This window comes from Gavialis gangeticus, unplaced genomic scaffold (assembly GCF_001723915.1).
Source record: "Gavialis gangeticus isolate Ggan-Ray unplaced genomic scaffold, GavGan_comp1, whole genome shotgun sequence".
In the NCBI taxonomy this organism is placed as follows: domain Eukaryota; kingdom Metazoa; phylum Chordata; order Crocodylia; family Gavialidae; genus Gavialis; species Gavialis gangeticus.
Window position 1 is genome coordinate 6275504 of NW_017728973.1, and position 24777 is coordinate 6300280.

The window sequence follows — 24777 nt, forward strand, 5'->3', positions numbered from 1 at the left end:
CCCCCCCCCACCCCCCCATCCCCCCCCCCCCCATTGACAACCCCTGGTTTACTGCTTCCAGCGTCTGGAAAAAGTTCCAGGCAGTGGTTTATTCACAGATCTCTGTTGGCTTCTGTTTTCATTTCTCTTTCCACTAATCTCTGTGTAGTGCCAGGGCACCCTAGCTTCAAGCACAGACTAGGATTTCAGCCTATCAACCTGCATCAAGTGCTTCAAGATCCCTGCTGGGAGGGGCAGATGTGACATCCATGAACCTATTCCAGCTGCCTCTTGGTTTGGTGCACAGGTTATAATTGCAGGCTCTTGGCTTCCGCTGCATGCATCTCACCCAAGAGCCGTGAGTCAGTGGAAAGCCAAGCTCTCAGTCAGAGCAAAGAGCTCTTCCTGTTTATGTCCTACTACGTCAGGGGTTGGCCACCTCCCTAAGCCGTTATGGAGCAATGAGCTCATGGGATTTCCCACCATCAGGGAGAGAGCCCTGCTCACCTCTAACTCAGTGGTTTTCAACCTTTTTTGTACCAGGACCCATTTGTAAACATCAATGACCAGTCTTAAACCAGTGCCCCCCACTCCTAAGCCACTGCCCCTGCCCACAGGCCTGAGCCCCACCCCCTTATCCCCCCATGTATGGGGGGGATAAGGGGGACATGGGGGGCCCCAAGCAGCCCCTTTCAGGCTGCAACTGCACCAGCCTGCAAAGGAAAAGCCGCAGTTTCCCCATGTTTTTCTCCTTTAAAGGAGAACCCACTTTTAAAGTTTGCTTGAGACTCTTTCATATATTCTTGCGACCCACTTTTGGGTCTCAACCCACAGGCTGACAAACATTGCGGTTTAACTCACAGAACTGCACCCACCAGGACCTGCTGGAGACTTAGCTCTTGAGGGAGCAAAGCTCAGTCCAGCCCATCAGTGTGATGATGGCAAGACTGATGGGAATCTGGCTACCAGGGGAATGCCCCCCGCCAAACACATTGAAGCAGCAGATAATGCCCTGAAACCAGCTACCAGCTCCGATATGCTGCGAAGCACTTACCCTCTCATCACTCACCAGGTTCATGACAGACCAAGGGACCCTGCCTTGCACCAGCTCATGGGTACCCTTCATAGGGTGCCCAGCCTATGGGTGAAGTAGAGGGTCTGCACATAAAGCACGTTCCCCTTTGGGGCTTTGCTGTGGTTCACTCTTTGCCCTGTTCCTTGTTCATTTTCATCCCACAGTTCTGAAACCAGCTTTTGACTTGTCTTTCACTCAGGTTGAGAAGTCTGGCCACTTTGTGTCTGCAGTCACTGGTGAGGTACATATTGAACAAAAACTCCTTCTCTAGTACCAGGATCTGGTATTTCATATAGGGGCATTGTTTTTTTCCTAGAGGAGCAGGCGTTAATAATTAAATTAATTAAAAATAAATAATATCATGCATGGGCCAGATCAGGTCCATGTGCCTCCATGCTTTCATACCAGGGGCTATACGTCCGTCTGCCTCTCCCCCCGCACATTCCCCCCAGAGGCATATGGCCACACACAAAAAGAAATGCCCACTAAGTTCTGCGCTTGCAAAAGAGGCTGCGTGAAAAGCATGGATGTTTTATGCAACCTGGTATATAAAAGCGTGGAGGCACATGGCTCTGATCTGACCCACACATGAGCACGTGCTGGACTTTCCAACTGCAGGTCTCCCCATAGAATCGAGAGTGGGGAAGTTCAGCACATCCTCAAGTGTGGCCAGGATCAGGGTCTCCATGTACGTTGCTGCATGGCTGTCTATCCTATGAATGAAACACCTACACAGAACAAATTATGCCTCCGCAAGCATGCAGCACTGGCCTTGACATTTTTTTGCACAGATCTGTCCATCCTTTCCTACCAGCATATATTTCAGGGTACAAATATATACACAAATTACTGCTGAATAAAGCCTTTAATAAAGCATAGCCAAAAAAAAAGGGACAAGAAATAGTCCTGCTACAATAAGGGCTCAGGGACTTCTTCCCTGTGATCTGGTCAGATTCAAGAGAGCACATGTGATCCCAGCCAGCAGGGAGCCGGTTGTCCTCATGGGACACCAGGTGCCCTTCCATCAAAGAGTATCCAGAACTTGGAGTGGGTTCTTGCCCATGGGGGGCTGAATTGCAGCAGGACTCCAGAGTTTCAGGCTCCAGAGCTTTAAGGAAGGTAAACCCCAAGCAGCAGCATACAGGAGCCTGGGGGCTCCACTTGCCCCTGCAGCAAAAACTAAAGTGAGATTTCCCTCACCTTATACCACCCATTTGTGCTGTAGCTGCATTCAGAAACCTGGACAGTCAGACCTTAGCTGAGTCAGAGTCCCTAGCTGAGTCAGATCCTAATCAGAGTCTCGCCAAAATTTGCACTGCAAATCAGGGCTGCTCAATCCCTGACCTGTGGACCAGATCAGGCTCCTGGCACTGCATCATTTGGCCCACAGGACTCCCCACAAGTATGTACAGAGCCCCCCCATGGGCCATGGGTTCATGTGCTAGATCAGACACCCAGGGCAGCACGAGGCCCAGTCCTAAGGCATGGGGCTGGGTGGAGGAAGTACAGGGCCCCAGGGCTCGATCTCAGTGTGTCAGGGCAATGCAGAATCTGATCCAGCCTATGGACCAGTCCCACAGGACCAAAACATTGAGCAACACTAGTCTAAATGAACACACCCAGCGGGGAAAATGAGGCAGACATTAAACAACTGGCCCAATAACTCAAGTCTATAAGGGTTAGAACCTGAATTCAGCCCTTGTCAGTCCCAAGCTAACATCTTCACAAAACCGTCTTTTCCTAAAGACAGACACCTGGGCTGGGCTGGGCTGCGCTCATGAGCCCCTCTGGTCTCCCACCTCCCCAACCCTAAAAGCGACACAAGCCACTCAATCCCAATGCACATCCCCTGCTTCCAGTGGTCCCAGCTGGTGGCCAGAGCAAAGAAATCCCCTTTGGCTGAACAGAGGGAAAGCTCGGGGGATAAAAATAGCTGTAAAACTTTGTTTCTCTCAGCTGCTTCCTCTATTACATCAGCTTCCTTCACTGCTGTTCATCAGTCATCTCCAAAAACTGACATGATATTGTGCTCCATGCTGTGCTTGTTAAAAAAAAAAAAAAAAAAAAAAAAATACACAGCCTTGCACTCTCCCCTCCCCCAGTACAGAGGAACTTTCCTGTTACTACACCATGAAATATCCTAAGCCATTAGATTTCTGCAGGAAACTGGTCTGTAGTTAAACAGGACTGTGCTTCGGTTCCCAGTTCCAGGCAATCAACCCCCTTCTCCCGTCTAACTCCACCCTGTTTCTCACCCTGCAGCACAGATTTCCCACTTCCTTCTTTTACTGCCCTGTTGACTTAGATCCAAAGTTCTTCAGGTCAGGGGCTCTCTCTCCCCAAGTCACCTCCAGCTTAGGCCTCAGTCTTACTATTATGATACAAATAAAGTGATTGCATTCCAAGATACCTCAATGAAATGGACTCCAGGTGACTGGGTACCATGATATCATTATTTTAACCTCACCTGCAGAGTGTGTGTCAAAATAAAACTGCATAACTGGTCCCAACCCACACCAGCTCCCCAAGAGTCCCTTCCCCAGCTGGACACTGCAAAGGATCATGGCAGCAGATAAGGGTTGTTAATGGACACTGGTCAATAGATAAAACTACAGGATTGAGCATTTTCCCTTAAGTATTTTCATTGAACTTTCCTGCAACTAACCAGGACTCTGAATACGCCAAAAAGATGACAGGCACTGCCTGAGCTCTGCATCGCTGCTCTGGTTTCCAGTGTTCAGTAATAAGGCATGGGAAGTTCTCACATCACAGCCTGAGGTGTAACAAATACTGAACGCAGTGGCCAAAAGATACAGATTTTCCTTATGAATCAAAGGATGCCAAGACCCCAATATTCCTATAAGCCTTTGAGGGCTCTGCTTGGTGCTGGAAATAGACAAATTATTCTAATTTCAATATAGGGTAGAGACCCCCAGTTGGGTTTGGGGCTCTGCTATGCCAGGCACTTTGAACACAGCAAGACTGTCTTTCCCAGCTCCTCCCAGGGCAGGATGCACTGGTGTGAGCTGGCGACCTCTAATATATAGCAATGTACAAAAATACATTATAAAATGTTTTCCAAAATGCTCCACTGCACGTTTAGTATGCACCTGCCAGATGCTGCCCATATGTTTAAGAAACGGCTGGACACACTCAAGTCTACACCATACAGAATACACAGATAAAGAAAGACTTATTACCCCCTTACACCACCACACAGTGATCTGGGCAGCAAATGGCAAAGCTCAGTGAAGACCAGTCCCCAGACCCTTTCTCTGCAAAGGAGGCAGTAATGCAGGCAAAGCTGCGGATAGATGACAAGACAGTGATTTCTCCAAAAAATTAAATAAGGGCAGATTTAATCAGGTATAAAATACAAATTTTATAAAAATACAGAGTGGGGGATTTAAACATCATCTTGGAAACACTAAAAAGCCCCACTGGATGCCAAGGTGGGAGGCTGCAACAAGAGGGCTGGGCCTCTGTGAGAGGGTTTGTGCAAATTCACAGGACAGGCATAGGTCATTAAAAGCACTTAATTGAAAGGCTTCATTATGGGGCTAGATCCAATGTTCACTGGAATCAATGGATGCCTTTGTTTTGGGCCAGGCTTGATGTCACCCCAGTTGAAAAGAATGGACTCCCCCCTTGCAGTGAACTCTGGCAATACTCTGTGCTTATACAGTTTTCTTCACCCACGGACTGCAGGTCACTCTACAGAGGCAGCCACTTGCCAAGAGGAAAAAATTGAGGTACAAAAGGGTTGTGCGTTTTCCCTTCAGTGCTCATCCGTAGAACCAGGCACCCTGGCCATCCTAACCAGCAGCCCTGTGCTGCCTCTAGAGTGAAACTGAATCCAGATGAGACTGAACTGCTGAGTTCACACTTGAATATACTGGAGTCTGGATTGGGCACTGGATCCCAGTCCCAGAACATGCTGATCCAGTATTGTTCTCTCAGCTGATGATGTAACAGAACAGAATGGACCATTGCCACAGGGAACATCTGCTCCTTGTGGGTCAGAAATGGTTTCACAGTAACAGAGCTCCCCACAGACAGCTCTTCCCAAACCTTGTTCATCTCCCCATCCCCCCTCCATGCAGTTTCTTCAGCCTCAGACCAGCTCCCGGTTATTGTGCCAAGTTCAAGAATCAAGGCAAGCAAGCAAAATACTCAGGAATGGAGCAGCTGAGCCCACCCTTCCCTGCTTGCATGCTAAAGTACACAAGACTGTCTGGCCCTTGATCAAACAGGCTGAGGGAAAGCACCGAGTCAGGAACATCCGGTGTGCACTGTTCAAGGAATCAGCTTGAAGTCTTCAGGAGGCCACCAGCAGCAAGGCAGCAAATCCCAAACACTGTCAACATCTTGGAGACAAGTACTGCTTAAGTGCAGAGCGTGGCCATGGCAGAGCACAGTGGTGCTGGGTTCAAAGTCCTGCCTTCCCCCTCTCCTTCTGCCACCCCATTTCTGAAGAGGTAAAGCATTTTCCATTTACCAGGTTCTGGAGGAAAAGCAGAGGAGATGCACTTCCTATCACAGAACTCTTAAAATCTGCATGTAGACTCTAAGGCTTCATTAAAGAACAGGGCAAAAATCCCCAGCTCTGTCCCTGCCATGCACCTCGATTTCAACCAGAGATCTCTTCTTCAGAGGTGACCTCCAACCAATCCTCTTGGAAACAGACTGGAGGAGATCCCCCTCCTGTCTGCAGATATGGACCCTGCATCCGCTCTGGAATGTAAGAGACCTTCAAGATCCAAGGCAGGTCCCCATACTTCCTCTGCAGAAGAGACTCCTTGGAGAGAGGTTCAGGAGAGAGGCTGTCTCCCCTATGAACCTGTGATCTACATGACTTTATCCATATCCAAGCCTGGTTTCGGCAGGCTTAAAAGGGAAGTCCTGGCTAAGTCTCACATGTATAAAAAAAATAAGATGCTTGAGAGTTCTGTACTGTTCCGTCAGGTCTCTGGCCAGATGCATCAGTTTGCCGCCACTTGAGACTTCATCCACTCCAAGCCAGCTGGCAGGCTGCACACAAGAGGGGAGAACATACATCAGTAACAATGCTCTGGATTCACAGCATCTGTCGGGCCAGCTCAGAGACAGCATCAGCCCCATGATATGCCTGGAGAAACCGACCAGGAGGAAGGGAGAAGGGGGAGGGGGAGTGGAGGTGATTGGCCAAATCGCTAAGCTCTAGACCACACTGCCCACCCCCAGATCAAGAGCAGGACCCTGCATGCAACTCAAATCCCTGCTGCACACTCCCTTCCTTAGGCTAACAAAGTCGCCTATGCCAACTCAGCCCCTGCTTTAAACACTAGCCTGAGCTGCCCCTATTGAAAGCCAGGCCCAGCTCCATTGTTCCACCCTGACCTACAGCTTCCATCCCAAGGACTTTTCAGGGAGCCCTCATCACTGGCAGTGCTGTGCACAAGGCAGACAAAGCTCAGTAGAGCAGGCTAGTGATCTGGCTCCTCCCCTGAGCAACAGCAATTCACAGGCTCTGGGAATTCTCCTGCCAGGAATCAGGGCCCCATTGGCTTTTTACTATTTAAGATCCTTGAGGCAGGATCTTCTGCAGGCTGGGAGATGAGAGGTGCTTACACAAAGTGGGATTAACAGTTTCAGCTGAGCAGTGACTCATTGCTTGTTTCAGGCTCTCATGCTCAGCCTCACACACAGTCAGCGCTACCTGTGCCCAGGTACACTCAGGCTTGACACATGAATCAAGTAGACCACACCCCACACCAGCACATGGGCACAGGCTGAGTAATCACTATACCAGGGAGCTCCTCAGAGGCAGCCAATGGCCACATGCCCCCATGACTGATACTGGGAGGGGCCACGTTGAGCACATCTGACAGCACCTGAGCATCCCAGGAAAGGACATCAGTGCTTAGGGCTTTCCTCTGAAGCACTCAAAGTTCTTGAGGGAAAAATGAAGTGACAAAGCTTCAGAACTTCTATAATGAGTCCCCATTTTACAGGTGGAGACACTGAGTCACAGCACCTAAGTGACTTGCCAACATGAACTCAGAGTTGAGAGCAGAACCCTCTGCTCTAACCATTGCTCCCTACTCTAACACAGACACAGAACCCAGGAGTCCTGCCCCCCCACCCCAAATCAGCTGCACTACTGCTTCGCTTGTGTTCTGCCCTTGGGAATCTCAACTATGCAACTAGCTCCCTCCTTAAAGATCTTAAAGATTACAAAGCCAACTGGGCCCCTATTATAAAAAAGTGAATTCCCAGAACCTGGAACTGCTGCACTAGTGCCTCCTAGCTAAACGACCACCTTTTCCACACACAATACAGATGCTGAAGAGTTGGCTAGGACATTTAGACATGAGTCATCCTAAGTCAGGGCTGGGATGTGCATCCTGTACAGGACATATGTAGATATGTGGCTTCATCCTGTGCCCTAAACATCTCTCTGCTCTCTGGATGCATCAGGCAAATGTAAATACACACTGGGATTTGGGAGTACCCTGTGCCTGAGAACCAACTGAACTCCTCATATAACTATGCCCATGTAACTTTCCTACAGATTCACTGCAAGGGCTGCACCAAAGTCTATATCAAAGCAAGGGAGCAAAGGAACCCATACAATCAACACTGAAGCAGACTAGGATTCCTCCAGCCAAATGTCTCAAATCCCAGAGCAAATGGAAACAAAACAGGTAAGTCAAGCCAAAGTGGATGATCGCAGAATAAACTCACTAAAAACAAAACTTCCCTTTGGGCCAGCCAATGACCTGCTAATGGCTTGAGACACAGATTTGTAGCCACAGACATTCTCATCTGTCAAATGTGACTGCTGATATGCTAGGTCTAGTCAAAAACAGCCCTCCATTCCCCACTGAAAATTATTTTCAAGTGATTTTGACTGTTGGAATATGTCAATAAACCACAAGGGTCCCTCACAGGATGTGCAGTTCAGACACATCATGCTCCTGTTCATTTCTACGGGCTGGGCTTCCTAATCAGACTATACCTCCTATGGTGCACTGGTCTCCTGACAGATGAGATTTAGTTCAGTGTGGAGGCTAGCCTAGAAAGAACAGGGCATGACAACACTGAATGACCCCATTTCAACAGGCACTGAGGCAGCGTTTCCAAAGAGAAAAAAGTGTTGGGTTCAAGGTTTGATTTTGCAATGAACACAAAAACTTCCTGAAGGCAGACTCTTACAAAATCATTCCATCAAAACACCAACTGAGCATCAAAATCATCTTAGATAAGACCTTTCCAATCACCTCTGTGTCTCACCCTTTTCTGAATGCCTCCACATGTTCTACCTTGCTCAAAGCAGTGGCAGAGAGTCCCACAGGACATATCAGAAAGCAGGAGGGGTACTGGTCACTGCCTCAGCACAGTCAGTCAGCTCAGGAGCGTACTTACCCTTCCCCTGTGAGGGCGCAGCAGCCTTGGATGTGCCATGGGTGGTCCTTGATGGAGCTGAGCATTAAGAACCTGGAGATCTCCGAGGCTGTCATTGAATTCTTCACATCCTGCTTGTTGGCAAATATCAAGACAGCTGCATTCTGCAAGTCCTGGGGAAGGAAACTCAGCCCTTAAACTCTGTACCTGCATTTAGCCCTTTTCCCTTCTAACATCTCAGAGCCTGACAGTTCTTAAGGATAGGAAAGCAGTTCTGGGGGTGCCATCAGGAAGACAGATTTTCACTGAGGGCAGCGAGATCTTGAGGCACCATCCTCTGGACTGTCAGGGGAAAGCTTCCTGCCACAGGGGGCATGCCTGGGGGATATTAGTGGCTCTGTGACTCCTCCTGTCTTCCCTATAGTGACAGTGCTGGGTACCACAGCAACAAAGTATGTAGAAGGTACCACACTAGCCTGGTTTTATAATGCAGTCATTGGATGGCAGTCCCAGCTCAGCCTGCCAGCACCTCAAAGGTTCCTGACTGTACTGAAAAGACTGGCATGGTTGTTAGAGGTGCTGGAGTTGGCCACAAAAGGGATTTCAAAGGCCTTGTCAGAGTGATGTGCTGATACTAGTTATGAGCGTCAAATATCCATACCCATTCAGTGCCCTAGCCACTGCACTGACAACCAGGAGACCTGGGCTACTGTCTGAGCACTGCCACTAGACATCAGACAAGTCCATTCCCTTGTTTTTCTTGCCAACCTCCATCTGGTCTATTCAGACCGGCAGCTTCTCAGGAAGAGTAGTACAGCCCCAGTACAAGGGAGCCCTGATCTCCATTAGGGAGGGCCTCTTGGCCATGCCATCTCACACAATAGGCTGCAGCACTAACACAACTTCAGAACCCCATTCAAAAGCAATCCCTGCTCACAGGGGGAGGGGAGATTCTGACACTACTGTATTCCCCCACCCTTCCCCCCCACAAGTCCTTGGGTCTTCCTGTTGCAAAATGGACACTAGTGAACTTAAGAACTGGGTTTGGGCTTGACAGGCTCATTCCACATGTGCCATGGAGCCACCAAATAAGAGATCAAAGCACTACTGTACAAGCCATCAGCTCTCATGTGGCTATTTTGAAGTCCCTGACCACAGCCGAGACAGCTCAGGGGTGTCTTTATACACAGGGGGAACAAGTGCCAGGGCAGGGCCCCACGGTTAATAGAACTGAAGCTACCTACATAAAGTAGCCCAAGCATCTGACAGCAAACGCAGTGGATTCACTTGCAAATATGATGCAATGGTATTGATCTTGATCAGCATGCAGAACCCCGGCATAAACCACTAAACCGGAGGTACTTGGCTCCGTGCACTGTGGTGGGATGCAGCTGCCAACTCACCTCGTGTGCCAGCATCTTGTACAGCTCCTCTTTCGTCACAGTCAGCCTCTCACGGTCAGTGCTGTCAATCACCAGGATGACAAACTACAAGGGGGAGAGGGGGAGATGTCAATCAAACACTTCCCACACTGAAGTCCCAGGCCAGGTCAGAACTGCAGGCAGAACTAATAGCTGATAATATCCTTTGGCCCAGCAAATCTCCCCTGCTGGTACCTCGCACAAAAAACATCTTGCATCTAGACAGGGAAGTCCTATGGAAGACTGGGGAGCTGGCCTCGCATCAGGTACAACAGGGAAATGAGAGAATAGGTAGTCTTTTGGTTAAGGGTTTGGACTTCAGACATCTGTGTTTCGTGCCTAACTGCCACAGACTCCCTGTGCAACCTTGGTCAAGTCCCCTAGTCTCCCTTTGGCTCAATTATGTCTAAAGTGGAGACAATCCTCTTGTCCCCATTGTCTGGTCTACTTATTGCACAGCTCTTTTGACGCAGGGGCAGTTGAACTGTATAGATTCGGTATAGTGAAACTCCAGTATCAGCTACAGCCTCTGAGCCTTACTGGAACATAGGAACATGGAACGGGAAGCGACTGGCCAAATCAGAGTCCAGTTCCTTGTGATCAGACTGAACCACATTCCAAGAAACACCTTAACTTCCCACTACAGCCGGCCCTTAATCACCAAGCACTGTGTTTGTGCCAAGCTCCTCAGGATGGTTGTAGTACCTCAGCTAGCTGCTGTGACAATACAAACTGACTATATGACACTAAATCCCAGACTGCAGTTAATTGTCCAAGGGTTCTGCAAACTCAGCCTCTTTAAGTTTCAGATTGGTGTCTGGGCAAGATCTATTCTGAATCAAAAAAACAACACACAGGAGAGGGCGGGAAAAGAGACACAAAGAAATTCCAGAACGAGTTATGTCAAGAATGTTGGCTGAGCACAAAGGACAACAAACATGTCTGAGCGCGGATCCCCGCCTTTCTCTGCACTGCCAAAATCTTTGGGAGTTCTCACCAGAGTGATTTCCCCAACCCTGCCCTGTGCCTGTTATAATATTCTGATCCTTTTCCAAACCAAAATTTGGGACTTCTGGGGAAACAGCTCTGTTCAAAAAGAAAACCTTCAGGCTAGATCCTTCAGCCCCCGGGCCCATACTCCCCAATTCTCGCTTGTTCCCTGCCGTGCCTGAGTAAGGCAATGTCCATTTGGTCCCACCTGCTTCCTGACCTCCTTAAAGAGGCAGCACAACAGTCATTTAAGCAATGTGCTCCAAAATGTACATCCCAGGGAATTACTGATTTATGCACCGGCGTAACTTTGCGCATAAAATGTATGACTGTGCATAACTGCACAATATCGCATAATTCCCTGGGTTGTAGCTGGTGAGTGGGAAGGGGAGCTCCTGCCTGCAGGAGAGGCGAGTGGGTGGGTGTGGGGTTTGTGGGTGGGTGTGGGCCACCCTGCCACATGCCCCCTATCTCATGATGCAGAGCTCTTGGCACCAGCGGCACCAGCCAGTGGCAGGCTGTCAGGGCACTCCTGGCCAGGGCAGGCAGAGCCCCTGGTGGTACACTGCTCCAGCTGAGTGCCTGGGGCTGCACATGGTTCCTGCCTGCAGTGTTGCAAGTCCCACATGCTGGTATGGAGGCAGCCTGGTCTGCCCCAAAAGCACATGCCAGCAGGTCAAACCAGGCCAGGCCCATGCCACCATGTGCAGTCATTTGGATTTGCTTGAGCCATGCCCCTCAGGGGGGCTCTGCCTGCTGTAGCCAGGAGAGCCCCACGGACTTGCCAGAAGCAGGGACTGTGTGGCTGGGGCGGGGGGCAGCCTGTGACAGGGGAGCCCACACACCTGCAAACTTCCCACAGCCACACCTTTACAACGCCCCCACACACCCAACACCTCCCCCAACCACCCTCCACACACAAATACCTGCATATATTTCTAAAGAAGGCTCAAGTAGTGTTATATTTAGTTTAATTTTTTAAAAGAATAAATGTAATTAATTTTGCATAATTTTGAGTTTTTCTGTGCATAATTCCCCATGGGTGTAAAAATGGGCCTGATCTAACTTTACTCACATGAGCCCCCATTAATTTCAATGGCCACAATCAGCTTTGCAAGGTCCCCAGTTGATTTTCCAAAAGAAGCCTCAGGGACTCAAGTGTTTAGAGCCAACTGACATGCAAAGGGATTCAGGCTCATTTAAGCAGCTCAGCCTGCAGTTACTACACAAACAGGTGGCAAGTATCAAAGACAAATGAGCCCACAGCCAGCAGATATGCCCCTAGGTAAACCACTGCCTTTATCCATAGAAAAACCATTTTCAACCCATGAGGATCCAGATCAAAGGGTCTGTGATTTCAAGATGGGACATAACGTTGGGCTGTTAACAGCCCCTTGATATGAAATGGGAAGAGCATCTAACCCACTTGGCTAGGGCCTGTGTAAAGGCACCAATGGCCATCAGAGCTTCTTTGTCCATTAAGGTACAGCTGAACTAGCAGAATGCAGTCCAGCTCAATGCACCTATACACAGAGCAGGCTCAGCACCCAATGCTGGGGCTGCTGCAGATCAGGAGTAATGTGTATAGGCACAAAAGCATAGAGTGCAAGGCTTGGGGTAATACAGCAGGGTTAGTGCTAAAGGGTGCTGGCAAAGTTGTGTTGACACCAAGGATTAAAGCAGGGGCTCACGGGCAGGATTAAGGTGCAACAATACAGCTGGTGGATCCTCAGGGACAGGACAGCAAGGGCAAGGGCTGGGGACCAGCACTGTACACCAGTGGAAGTGCAAGAGAAGCTCTAAAGCTGGGGCAGTGGGAGGCTGCAGTTTGGGGTTGAGAGGTATCAGGAGCCAGGGCTGGGAGTTGTAGGCCAGCATGAGGTGCAACTGCTGTGGTGCTGAGGGCATCTTCAGTACAGCACACACCTGCTCATCACCCCTCTTCAGCAGCTCTTCCCCACTATAGCCCTCAAAAATTTCAGAGCTGTCCAGCTTTTCTAATCATATCTACCAAGCCCAGAGTGAAAAGCCAGTCCAGTCTAGGCAGGGAGCAAGACAAGATGTCTCTACACCCAGCATAATCCACCACTGTCCCCACTGTTTCAACGCAAGCCACAACTCCTGTCCTCATTACCTCTGTGTTGGAGTAATAAGTGTTCCATGTGGACCGCAGTGTCTCCTGCCCCCCAATGTCCCACATCAGAAAGTGTGTCTTTCGCAGGATGATCTCTTCCACATTACTGCCAATGGTGGGGGATGTGTGCACCACTTCGTTCATAAGACTGGCAAGAGAGACAGAGATCAGATGTTACAACTGGCCTGGGCACTGCCCCAAGGGCACCCCTGAGGCTGCCTTCACTAATCAAAATCAAGGCTTTAGGAAGCATGCCTCAACAGGAAGCCAATGCTTCCGGAGGGGACTGAATGCAGGAGGGTCCCATGGGTGAGGCACTGAACACACAAATACACACACCCTGGACACCTGGGTGCAATCCTTGGCTCTGAGACCCCTCATGGACTTCAGGCAAAAGGCTTCATCTCTGAGCATGTGGAGATGGCCATTCTTCCACCCCCAAGGCTTTGTCTTCTCTTTTGGGTCATAACATCCAAGGAGGTATGCAGTTCTACTACATCCTTTTTGAGATGTGGGGACCAGAACTAGAAAAGGTACAGAGAAGGGCAACCAAAATGACCTGGGGCATGGAGAAGCTGCCATACCAGAAAAGACTAAAAAAGGCTGGAAGTCTTCAGTTTGGAAAGAAGGGTGAGGAGGGGTAGGATAGAGGTCTAATAAAATTACAAAGGGTTTAGACCAAGTGAAGAGCAAACTGCTGTTCACCAAGTCCCAGAATACTAGAATGAGGAAGTACCCATTAAAACTAGTAGGTAACAGGTTTAAAACTAGCAAAAGAAAGTACTTTTTATGCAATGCATAGTTAGCTTCTGGAATTCATTGCCACAGGAGGTGGTGGAGGCAGATAGCATAGCCAGGTCCAAAAAGGGACTGGATAAAGTCATGGAGGATAGATCTATTAAAGGCTATTGAACATAACGGTTGGAGATGTTTTCACTGGCATTTCTAAACTAGTAAGTGGTGGGTGCCAGGAAAGGTACTGAATAAGGGATAGGTCACCACTCTAGAGCTATCCAGTTCAATGTTCTCTCTCTATAGCATCTACTTCTGCCACTGTCAGAGACAGAATACTGGGCTAGATGGATCACTGGTCTCACTCAGTGTGGCACTTGTGTCCTTTGAGCAGGAACTGACACCCCGGGTTTGTGCAGCACCCAGCACAATGACTTCCCAGTCTCTGCTGGGTCTCTAGGTCTAAGAAAGAAACCACTTCAAGGGAAATCTGAGGCCTTGCTGCCTGCAAGAATGTGAAGACCACTGCCAAAGGCAGAGAAATCAGTGCCTCCCATTCTGCTAAGGCCCCTTTCACAGCAGGGGGAAGGTGATTAGATCTAGCAAGAGGCCTCCTCAGGGACCCATTCATCTCCTGCTCCACCCTCAGAGAGCTGTTTGAATATGAATGGGAGGGAATACTCACAACTGATAGAGGATGGTGGTCTTCCCAGCATTGTCCAGGCCTACAATTATCACCTTGTGCTCTGCAGAACAAAGGAGGGAAAGGATCAGGGTTTAGAGAACCAAAGGAGCCCAACAGATGCAGCCATCTGATGGCATGATCCTGCCAGGTGGCAGCTTTTATCATCCACAGTTTCCAGGGAGGGGGGAGAACAGGCATGTTCTCTGACTTGAGGAGCCTTAAGAAGCTAAGGCCACCTTGAAAGTAGTATGGCCCAGTTCTCAGATTCAGGATGGGGCGAGCTGAGCAGCAAGGGCACAAAACTTGCATGCAGAGAGGGGTGATCCTCTAGGGCTCTGTGCCCCTGCTTCGTTTTTCACAAGACTACCCCAATAGTAACTTTCATTGTTTGAGGAAGGGAAAATGGTCACACATCCATTGTTAGGACACTAGCTAAGGGCTCAGGAGACCTGGGTATCAGGCCCAGCTCTACCACAGACTTCCAGGGTGACCTTGGGCAAGTTCCTTAGCTTCTGGATAGAACATGGGTAAGTTCCTGTCTCCCAGAGGACTGCAAGAATAAATACATTAATGACTGCAGGGCACTCTGGGGACTACAGGACCCGAGGCCAGGTAAGTGCCCTAGATGTGCCAGCGTAGGGACATTTACAGAGATCCCAAGTGATTTTGATCCCAGGGCAAATCAAGCAGAACAACAAACAGGCCAAGCAGCCCTATGTGCTGGAAAGAGGGGCTGGCTTGGAATGCAAGGCATGTCTAGAAACACAATGCATTCTGGCACGCTCCGATCATCTCCTATTTCCCTCTGTGCTACTGACACCCAACTGCTCTGCAGTGCCCCTCATGTTCTTCCCCCTGCCCTCAAACATGGTGCTGCTGGGACCCCTGCCCTGAGCAAAGGCAGACACAGCTCCAGGACAACATTCCTGCACTGTGTCGGCAAAGCAGTCAGCCAAGGGCATGCAGCAGGGAGAAGGGATTTACCTCAGCGCCTCAGCTCTGGGTCAGGGCACTAAGTTGGCAGGGAGGGGAAGCTGCCACTTCAGACTGCCACCCACACTGGGTGTGGGAGGAAAGGCCTTTTGCAAAGACCAGTGGCTCTGAAATGCACCTCATTTTAGACAGGAACAGTCTGGCAGCAACATCCATGCAAGAATAAAAATAAATTCCTGGGGGCAGGGAGAGACCCTGAGTAGGGGGAAGGAAACCAACCATCTGCCTGTCTCTGTGTCCAGACAAGTCACAATTAAAGGAAGCCGGTTTCTCCTCAGACAAGCCCTCACCGCCTCACACAATGTGCTCCAGGGCCACATTGTCTCCAGAGACATTTCTCAGAGCTCTGGCCAGAAGTCTTGTCTCCTCTGCCCAGAGTTTGAGAGTCTGGCTCAGGGTGGGCATCCAGTTTCAGGCCCAAAAGGCTTCTCTTGTCACCCCAGGGGCAGGAAAACCAGTGCTCCTGGCAGCAGAGCCTCAGCTAGGCTGGGGGAGAAGCCCAGGGCCTCCCCCACCCCCCACCAGCAGGGAGCCCCACCAGCTGCACTCCCTGCCAAAGCACAGAGCCCAGGGCCTGGTGCAGAGCTCAGCACCCCCTCTGCACCCTCCCCAGCACCACGAGAAGTGCTGAGCAGAGAGGGTCTTTCCTGCCCAGGGCAGATCCCAAGGGGCTTGGCAGGGGGGAGGGAAGCAAATCCAAAAATCCAAGCTACTGCCTGAAGATCCCAAGCACCAGGAGGCAGCCCCAGAGCCCAAAGCCTCCTCCCTGCCCCAGTGGCAGCTCCAGGCGGCGGGGGGAGAAGGGGAACAGGGGTCTCCCAGCGGAGCTGCCCCTTTGTTCTCTCCCGGCTCAGCAGGCAACAAACTTTCCTCCCTCCCATCTGGGGCTCAGCTCGGCCCCGGCACCACAGACATCCCCCGCTCCAGCAACCCCCCCCAGCGCCACCCCCAGCAGCTCCCATCTCCTGCATGCACCCGCTGCCCCAGCCTGGAGCGCCCCGGGCCCAGCCTCCGGGGGGGGGCGCGGCAGGGGCTCCCGATGAAACCCCCCTGGGCTCCGCTGCACCCCTGGAGGCAGCGAGGAGCGCTGTGTCCTTACCCTGGTTCCCAAAAATGCCCATCAGCTTGGCCAACAGCTGCCCCATTGCGCTGCGCCCCACAACTACCCCCGCCGCCTGCAGCGGACTCAGCTGAGTGCTAGCGCCCGGCCCCTTATATAGATTTCCTTCGGTGACGTAAGCAGGGGGATGGCCCCGCCCCCTCAAAGACCCCGCCCCTGGGGGATTCCAATACGCTACGCTCCCGGAATGATGCGTCACCGGAGTGGGCGGAGCCTCAGAGTGGCAGGTGGTAGAACCGCTGGGCTCCCGCCAGCCATGTCTTCCAGGGGCCCAGCGCAGGGGGGCGAGGCCGGAGCAAGCTTTGGGGTGCAGGATCTCGCACTGCATCTGGGTGTCTCTCCAGCCTTGTTGGAAGGGGCCAGTTCCAGAGGGTTTGGGACCTGTGTCCATTTACCCATTTAGGAGTGAATGGGAATTGCCCTGCGTGATTGCTTGTGGGCTCCCTCTTTGCATCCCGCTGCTCTTTCTAGCCTTAGGCTGGAGCTCTCTGCGGCCACTGTATTCTGTTCTGTGTCTGTCTTCGGAGGCAGCAGTCGCTCCAGTGGAGGATAGTCTGTGCCATGGCTCATTGGTGGGTCTTGAGGTGACTGAAGAGTCCAATCCTCAAGCCACAGATCCGCTTGCAGAAGTTGCAGGTCTTTCTGCAGGGAAGAGTAGGCTGCAGCCTGGGATTCCTCTCCTTTTCCTTCCTTCACTCTCCCTTCTCTGCTTCAAGGGCAAGACACTTTACCTCAAAATGGGCTACTGCTTGGTTGAGGTTGTGACGCCACTGGAGTTGCTTAGCAGCCAGCTCTCCCAGCTCTTGATGTTGGCATCTGTTTTCTTGAGGTGTGCCTTCACTTTCCATTCCAGGCATCGCTGGAGCCTGCAGCCCTTCCTGGAAATCCTAATCTGTTCTGCACTGAACAGAAGAATACTACAAAAATCTCCCCACCCACCACCATCTCCTCTTCCCCCATGATCATCCCAGTTGCAAGGCAGTCCAGGGATTTGACCCTAAGAAAGACACCCATGCTCAGCCAAAGCTGATTCAGATTTTCAGAACCCCTGATGGCCAGAAATATAGCCCATGCCTCTGCCTGGATCTGTCTCTCTCACAAGGGTTCTCCTGCATGCTGCTTCTAGATGGGTCAGCAAAGCTTGGCATAGGACTTTTTTTACCCAAAGGTAGAACCTCCTGGGCAGTATTACCCAAATTACAGGTAACGTTGTGGATAAGCTACTGATTAAAGGCAGAACAGGCTTACAGCCCAACCTTTTATCTGCTTTCACTTTAAAACATGAAAACAAACATCCCAAAGTCTATCTGACTCCTCCTGACAGCACAACATAGAGTCTCACTTATAGGAACTGGGGAGACTCGAGAGGTGGGAGGAGGGTTGCACACAGATTGGAAGCAGGTTTTCTTGAATTTGCGAAGTGCTACAAATTTCCCAGCAGCCTATGCCCTTTATAGATGGTTTGGAGCCATTTATAGATGGTTGGTTTTAATATTCTAATAAATTATTTCTGATTGGTTTTATTTAATTTTCTTTGTTTCAGTGAAACTTTTGGAACCGGACTGAATCGGATCTCTTGTGGATTTGGAAGGTGTCAGTTATTTGGGATTTATATCCTTGGGAAAGAGGAAGGGTTTCTTATCTCCTCTCCTTTCCCATTGTGGAATCTGCTTTGTTTCTTCTTTACTTTAGTTTATGGTCTTCTCTGACAAGGCTGTTTTTGTTTTTACAAATTATCTAAGCAGTTTAACAAAAATATATCTATTATAGTAAAATAAAATAACATAATACATTTGGTGACATCAATCACTACTACTACTATTTTAAGATAAGGCTATGATGCAATGGATATGGATTATTTAATGTATGAGTTTCCCTTTTCTCCTTTCAGACCTTCTGCTTTGTTTAACTGTATTTGATGGTTTCCTTTACTTGCTGACCAAGTTAGTTGTCACATCTGCAAAGATTCACACTATGATCAGTCAGAAACAGGCTTTGGGCCTTCTGCTTAGCAACATTTCTGCAGCTTAGCCTAGGGCCCTTGAAAATGGACAAGGCTGGCAACAACAGCATGAAAATTAAATTAAATCCCTTTGCATGACTAGTGGGAGAGGAAAGTTGCTTGGTTTTGCAGATGGCCCAGTCCAGTTTTTACTTAGTGGGAACTCATGCAGCTAAAATAAGCTTTTGAAACCAAAGCTATGGCAGCAAACATCTGGGAGAAACACCTACCCAGAAAACCCCTGGGGGACTGACCCACACAGCTGCTCCCTGTCAGCAAATATTTAACAGCAGTACAAATAGTGGGAACCAAGCCAGGCTTCCCTTTAATGTTCCCTGAATTCCAGGTCCTTTGCTGACAGATCAGGCTTTGAACTTTCATCCACCTTTCCTCTTTTTTTACAAAATCTCGCACAGCCTGAGGCCTGGAAGAGGGGAGTTAAAATCCACAGCAAATGGAAACAGCGTGGGAGTGTGTCCTCCTCCAGCCTGTAAAAAGCTGGCATTTCTAGTGGGAAAATCTGTCTGGGGCAACATTTTTCTTCACCATTCATGGACAAATTACTATAAATAAATAGGCTGAGGGGAGGGAATAGCATTTATTATTTCCACTTCAGCAGGACTTAGTCCAAACTCAGAGATCAGAAACTCAGCGTGCCTTGCACACATGCAGTGTGAGAGTCAGCACCTGCCCTCATGCACTTCCAATTTAAACAGGCCCACAGGAAGGATTGCTATCACACGCAGTTTTACAAGCACTCATTCCTACTACTAAACTTAGTAGGAATATGGTCTTCAAAGGTATTTATTCCCCCAATCTGTTTATAACAAGGAGTCTGCTGCAGTGAGAGAGATGACCAGAAAATGAAACGGACTAAACAAAAGTGAAACTGGTATCAGGGCTATGAATGGGGTGAGGTATGGAAAGTGAATGAATCAGTGCTTAATAAGGAAAAGAGTGTGACCAGCTTTTTATTTTTAAGCTATCTTGCAAGTTTATAATTACACAAATTAAGAATTTGTCATATTGATATGATTGAAGGATACTCATCCACATTCATCCCTTCTCATCCATGAATCTCAAACCATTATAACTAACATAGGGGATAAATATTAGCCAAACATTACAGATATGAATGTCTGGCAGAGAGAGTAGATGGGACATGCCAAAAGTTGCATAAGAGGGCAGGAACACTCCTGCCCCCCAGAACAGAACTTAAGCCTTGTCACTCCAAACCTGATCTCTACTCCATCATCCACATCAACTCCCTCATTACCTCATGTTATTAAACCCAGGGGGCACATCTCCACATACAGGGGCATGCACTTCCAGTGACAACAACGTACTTTTTGCTGCTGTGCACACCCATGCACATGTGCTTTGGTGTGGGGCAAAATTCCCTGCTTCAGGGAAACAGCCATTTCCCCACTCCTCCTGGTTCCTGGTGTGCTGGAGGAGCTGGGGCAGAACTAGAGGAGAAGAGACACTTTGGCTGGCAGCCAGTGTCTCCCAGGAGGAGTGAGCTTCTGTGTCTACCAGCTCAGGTTCCTGCAGCCAGGGCTTTCCTGTGGGGGGAGGGGGGGTGAATTGGGGTGACCACCCCAAGCCCTGCACTTTGGGGGGCTCCGCAAAGACACTCGGCCCCACCCCCTGCTGCTGAATCCACCACTGGCTTCTTCAAGTCTGGGCATGCAGTGGCATGGCTCTGCACAGGCTGATTTGCCCCAGACGCTGCACCCTGCTTGGGTCACTCTGCCTATGGCATGTGCCATGCCACTTTTTCCATGGTGATTTTTTTGGTACTGGAATTTCCCAGTAGCAAATTTTGCTCCCACGCTGCAAATTTGCAGCACGGGGCATGTTTAAATGTGCCAGGCACACAGTTTGTGGCACTGCAAAGAGGTTTGCGATGCCACAAACCACATGTGCCTGCACATTTGGATCCAGCCAAGGGGTCCCTTTAACCAAATAGGTTTGTACCTCAAAGAGAGATTTCCTTCGGTTTTGAAGCTCAAAAAAAGAATATGTCGCAATTGTTAATATTTTTAAAGGAAACCTTTGCAAAAAAAACCTGTGGCCAGTACCAACATGTACTGACTGACAGTGTCTACTGAACTTGTGTAACTGATGAAAAGTTTATAGTGATTCAGACACACACCATTTTGAACACAGTTTCTCAATAGGACTTTGATGTAAAACATTGCAGAAAGGCCCAATTTCAAGCCTTTTGAAACAGAAAAGACATTTCTTCATTGCTCCATTGTAAGTCACCTGGGTCCTAAAGAAGGGGGTTGAGATCAAGATGCTGACTTATCTGAACCAGGTTCTCTCATTCCCTAAGAGAAATTCTTCATCAACAACTACTTTATGGGCTGGTCTCCTGTTTTTTCTGCCCACTGTAGAAGGCCTAGCCAGGACCTTTCCAGTTCTACAAGGAACATCCTCAAGTGTTTGCAAGATCAGCAAAGCCTTAAGTGTGCTGTGAAAAATTAATGCCTCATCAGGAAGTTCATGGTAATGAAAGGCCACAGTCTACTTATATTCCAGTTTTGCAGCAGTGCCCATTACTGTACCAGCTGGATGCCTCTCAGGTAAATTAGATTGGCACAGTAATTCCTTTCAATAGCACAGTCCTTCATGGTATGGAAATTGACCAAAGATTAGTATGTTTCCAATCACCATCTGGCTCCTACTCACAACCAGCTGGGAAAAATAAAGCAATTCTAATCTCTTTCCAGGCATGTGTGTCTGTTTGCATGTACAGGAAAGTGATGCAATAATTCTAATCAGTTTCCATGTGTGTAAAAAGAAAGTAATTCCCACAGCTCTAATCAAAGTTACATGTGGGTGCAAAAGAGAAGAGGCAATATACTGTCAGTTATCACTGGGTTCCTTGAATTCCAGGGAGACAATTCAATTCTCTTTCTCCCCAAAAGACCCCCTCATTTTAACTTAATTTAAAATGTCAAGAAAACACCTCTCTGTTTTAAAAAGAAAAAAAAGAAAGATCTTTAGCTCTATCTTTGGTGCTGTTGAAACCTGCTTCCCATATCACACTTTGAAGATGCAGAAACTCAGAAGAAATTCTACCCTATACCTCCTTGTGCCCACAATTTCACCCTCCCTGCTGCAAAGGATAAACAATGCTGCATAGTTCTCTTACTAACCTTTAGTTTTCCTGTGGCTTCTATGCTGCCCACAAAGATTCAGAATCTTTCTAGATTTTCGTAAAAAAAAATTAAATTTAAAAATCCTTACAGAAAGGCTCTATCAAATTTACTAGGGGAGAAAGCACAAGGATGATCACAAGGTCCTAGAACAGTAGTTCTCAACCAGGGTGTTGTAGGACCCTAAGCTGCCTTGAGATCTTTTCAAGGGTAATGCAGGGTGTCACACAATGTTCTCTCTTAGGTAGATAAACTCAAAGATTTCGAATAGAAATCCATAGTGTCAAAAACATTCTGACCTGTTGTAGGCTTTCTGAGTTCTTTGCAACACAAGAATTGCTCTATTATTATTCTGTAGTCAAAAACTGACTGAAGGCAGAAAGCTGTCATTTTCCAAGAGGTCTAACAAGGGGTGCTTCAAATCTGAAAAAGATGAGAACCACTGTGCTAGAGAAACTGCTGTGAAAACCTACAGGCTTTCATGGGCTGGCCTTTCCAGTCCTAATGAATTGTCCAGCAAGAAGAGCATTATTGAATTCTATAAGAAGGTTTCAAAGGAGACCTATAAAAAGCATTTTAACATGAAATTATATAGGGTTTTCCCCATATACTAGGAAGGATTGACTTAGGGATCTTATGTTTAAGTTTCCATATTTATACTATTTAAATTGAATCCCAGCTTTGCCCTATGTTGCTTAAAAATTCTGTTATTGGCAGTGAAGAACAGCTTTCCCACTTCAGTTGTGGTGGTGGTTCCCCAAGACTGTGGACAGTCAGCTCTGAGAAGTAGGAACTGCCATTTTCATCTCAGTGAGACCTTTCCTCTGGGCCTTTGTGACACACATTAAATGTAAACTTAGTTAACTGTTTCACCGCAGATTGCTTTAGCAAAAACATCCAGCTGCCCAGAGCTAGAAATGAAAAGGTATCATTGTGTTTGCATTGGATTCTTTCTTTGAGTGAACTCCAGAAAATGCAGCAACTTCCATTTTCTTTTCATTCTACACTAGGCTTCCCACAACTGCTGGAGTTCCCTCTAGTGTTTTTAGCTGAGCACTGCAATGAGTCACATCTCATCTATTCAATAAACCCTAGTTACACATAAGCCTCTTTCCCTCTCTGCTGATGCAGTCCTTCAGAGTCATGCTGCTGGAGTTCTGGAGGAAGAGGAAGGATATAAGAAATGATTCTAGAATGGCAAGTCCTAAGCAAAGGGAAATCATTAAACTACGTGAAAATCTTGAAATATTTTGCAATGAATCTAAAATGTATTCTCCAGCTTAAAAACAACTGAAAGCTAGTCCCTGGGCACGTCCACGCATTCATTAATGTGCCGTAATTATGGCACATTAAGTTTAGTACCTGTAATTACAGGTACTAAAATGAATGTGTTATAATTGGCACTACTGCACATTAGTGCCAGTGCGTGCTTTTTTATGACACTAATGCGCAGTAGACTAATTCAACAGAGCATTAGCACAGGTTTTGTCTACTGCACCTTTAGCATCTTGTGTAGATATGCCTCCTGTGATTTACCTTAGCCATACCCTTGCAGACAAAGGCAGAAATTCAATAACTGGTCACTGAAGTTTAAAAGCAATAAAAATGCAGTTGTATATAAAACATACACATCTCTCAGTGGCAGCATGCAACCTTTGGCATTGCTTAGTGAGACTGATCAGAGGGGCCTGATTGTGGAGCAATAGCTGTGCTTTTCTAGACACTGTACAAACACTGCAAACTGCTCATTTTCATTTGCCTGGAGCCTTTAAATCCAGATTGTGGAGGACTGCTCCAGTTCATCACTTCTTGCTTTTTGCTGGGTGAGGTTCCCAGTCAGAATACTTCAGAAGGGTAGACTGGCTCATCCTAACAGGCCCTTCTGCTCTTAAGGCACACAGGAAAAGTGCCTTTATCTGGACAGTGTCTCTCTGGAATTATTTCACAAGGTGAAGGTAGCCCCAAGGTGTTATGCAAATTCCTGGGCTGTGTTACTCTTTCCCAACTCTTTCCCCCTCTGCCAGATGCTGTCGGCCATACAAAGGCCAAGGCAACTCCCACAAACATATTTAGGTTAGATATTAAGAACTACTTCACTGTAAGGGTGGCCAGAGCCTGGAATAGGCTTCCCAGAGAGGTGGTGCTCCCAGCTTCCCTGGAGATCTTCAAGAGGAGACTGGATAGGCACCTGGCTAGGGTCTTATGACCCCTCCCACCCCCAGTGCTCATTCCTGCCCATGGCAGGGGGTCGGACTCAATGATCTGTCTAGGTCCCTTCCAACTCATTGATTCTGTGATTCTATGATTCTATAAAAAACTCAGTGGGAATTATGATCTTTTCTCAAAAAAAGTCTGGATGATCAATGCCACAGCCCTGTGGTCCATTAAGACCAGGCCGCTCACTGCTGCCTCCTGGGGGAGTTGCATCCCCCAGCACTGCTTGAATCCTCCAAGGACAGGGCAGCTGAGCTCTGCCAGTATCTGCTAGTGAGGGAGAGGAAAGGCCAGGCTTCATACGCATGCCAGGTTTTGTGAGCATTTAGGTAGGGCATATTTATTTAAATACTGTTCAAAATTGACTTAAATTTATTTAAATTTGGAGCTGGAGGAGGCTGACATGCCTGACATGCTGACATGGCTGCTGATGAACACATGGATGAAGGAGGTATGTCAACTGTACCTGGGGTACTGCCTCACCCTACAGTGTTCAGCACTCAACAGTGAAGTTGTGAGGCAATATGGCCCTGTAGGCATGTGGTGGAGAGATCTCTGAGGTGGATTGGGCAGCATGAAGGCAGTGTCACAGCTACAAGTGCAGCTGAGATTGCTTGGGCTGAACCAGCTGAGAGCAGCTTCCTTGCTTTGGAGTTCTCATGAGGCCTTCCCTACCCAGCACCAGGGCTGTGAGCTTTTTGGCTTGGAGTTGTGATTGAGCCCTGCAGGGCTGTAGGTACCTTCTGGGCAAGGTGTGGAAAATTTGGATTCCTCCAACCTGGACAACAAGCAGGGCATGAACTCAGTAGTTCACAGTCTGGAGAGGAGGGTCAAAGTGGAGTTACTGCCAAGGGACTGGTGTTTCACTGAATCTGGATT

The 24777-nt window shown here is 48.5% G+C and overlaps 1 protein-coding gene across 1 annotated transcript; it reads right to left on the reverse strand.

Annotated features, from left to right (window-relative positions):
• Window positions 1-4387: 4387 nt before the first annotated feature.
• On the reverse strand, window positions 4388-16570 carry ARL5C (ADP ribosylation factor like GTPase 5C). The gene is made up of 6 exons (XM_019507475.1): window positions 16495-16570; window positions 14403-14463; window positions 12986-13133; window positions 9844-9927; window positions 8462-8613; window positions 4388-6085 (listed from the first exon to the last, which is right to left on the reverse strand). The coding sequence occupies exons 1-6, from the start codon at window positions 16538-16540 to the stop codon at window positions 6037-6039; spliced, it is 540 nt and encodes a 179-aa protein (XP_019363020.1). The 5' UTR covers window positions 16541-16570; the 3' UTR covers window positions 4388-6036.
• Between the last annotated feature and the right edge of the window lie 8207 nt (window positions 16571-24777).

Bases quoted from the DNA above. Each gene is read 5' to 3' on its own strand.
- ARL5C (XM_019507475.1), bottom strand. From the start codon at position 16,540: ATGGGGCAGCTGTTGGCCAAGCTGATGGGCATTTTTGGGAACCAGG. The intron at 13,134-14,402 runs GTGAGTATTCCC...CTCTCTTGCCAG, and splicing joins ACCACCATCCTCTATCAGTT to TCTTATGAACGAAGTGGTGC. The intron at 6,086-8,461 runs GTAAGTACGCTC...TCTTGTGTGCAG, and splicing joins TGCGCCCTCACAGGGGAAGG to CCTGCCAGCTGGCTTGGAGT.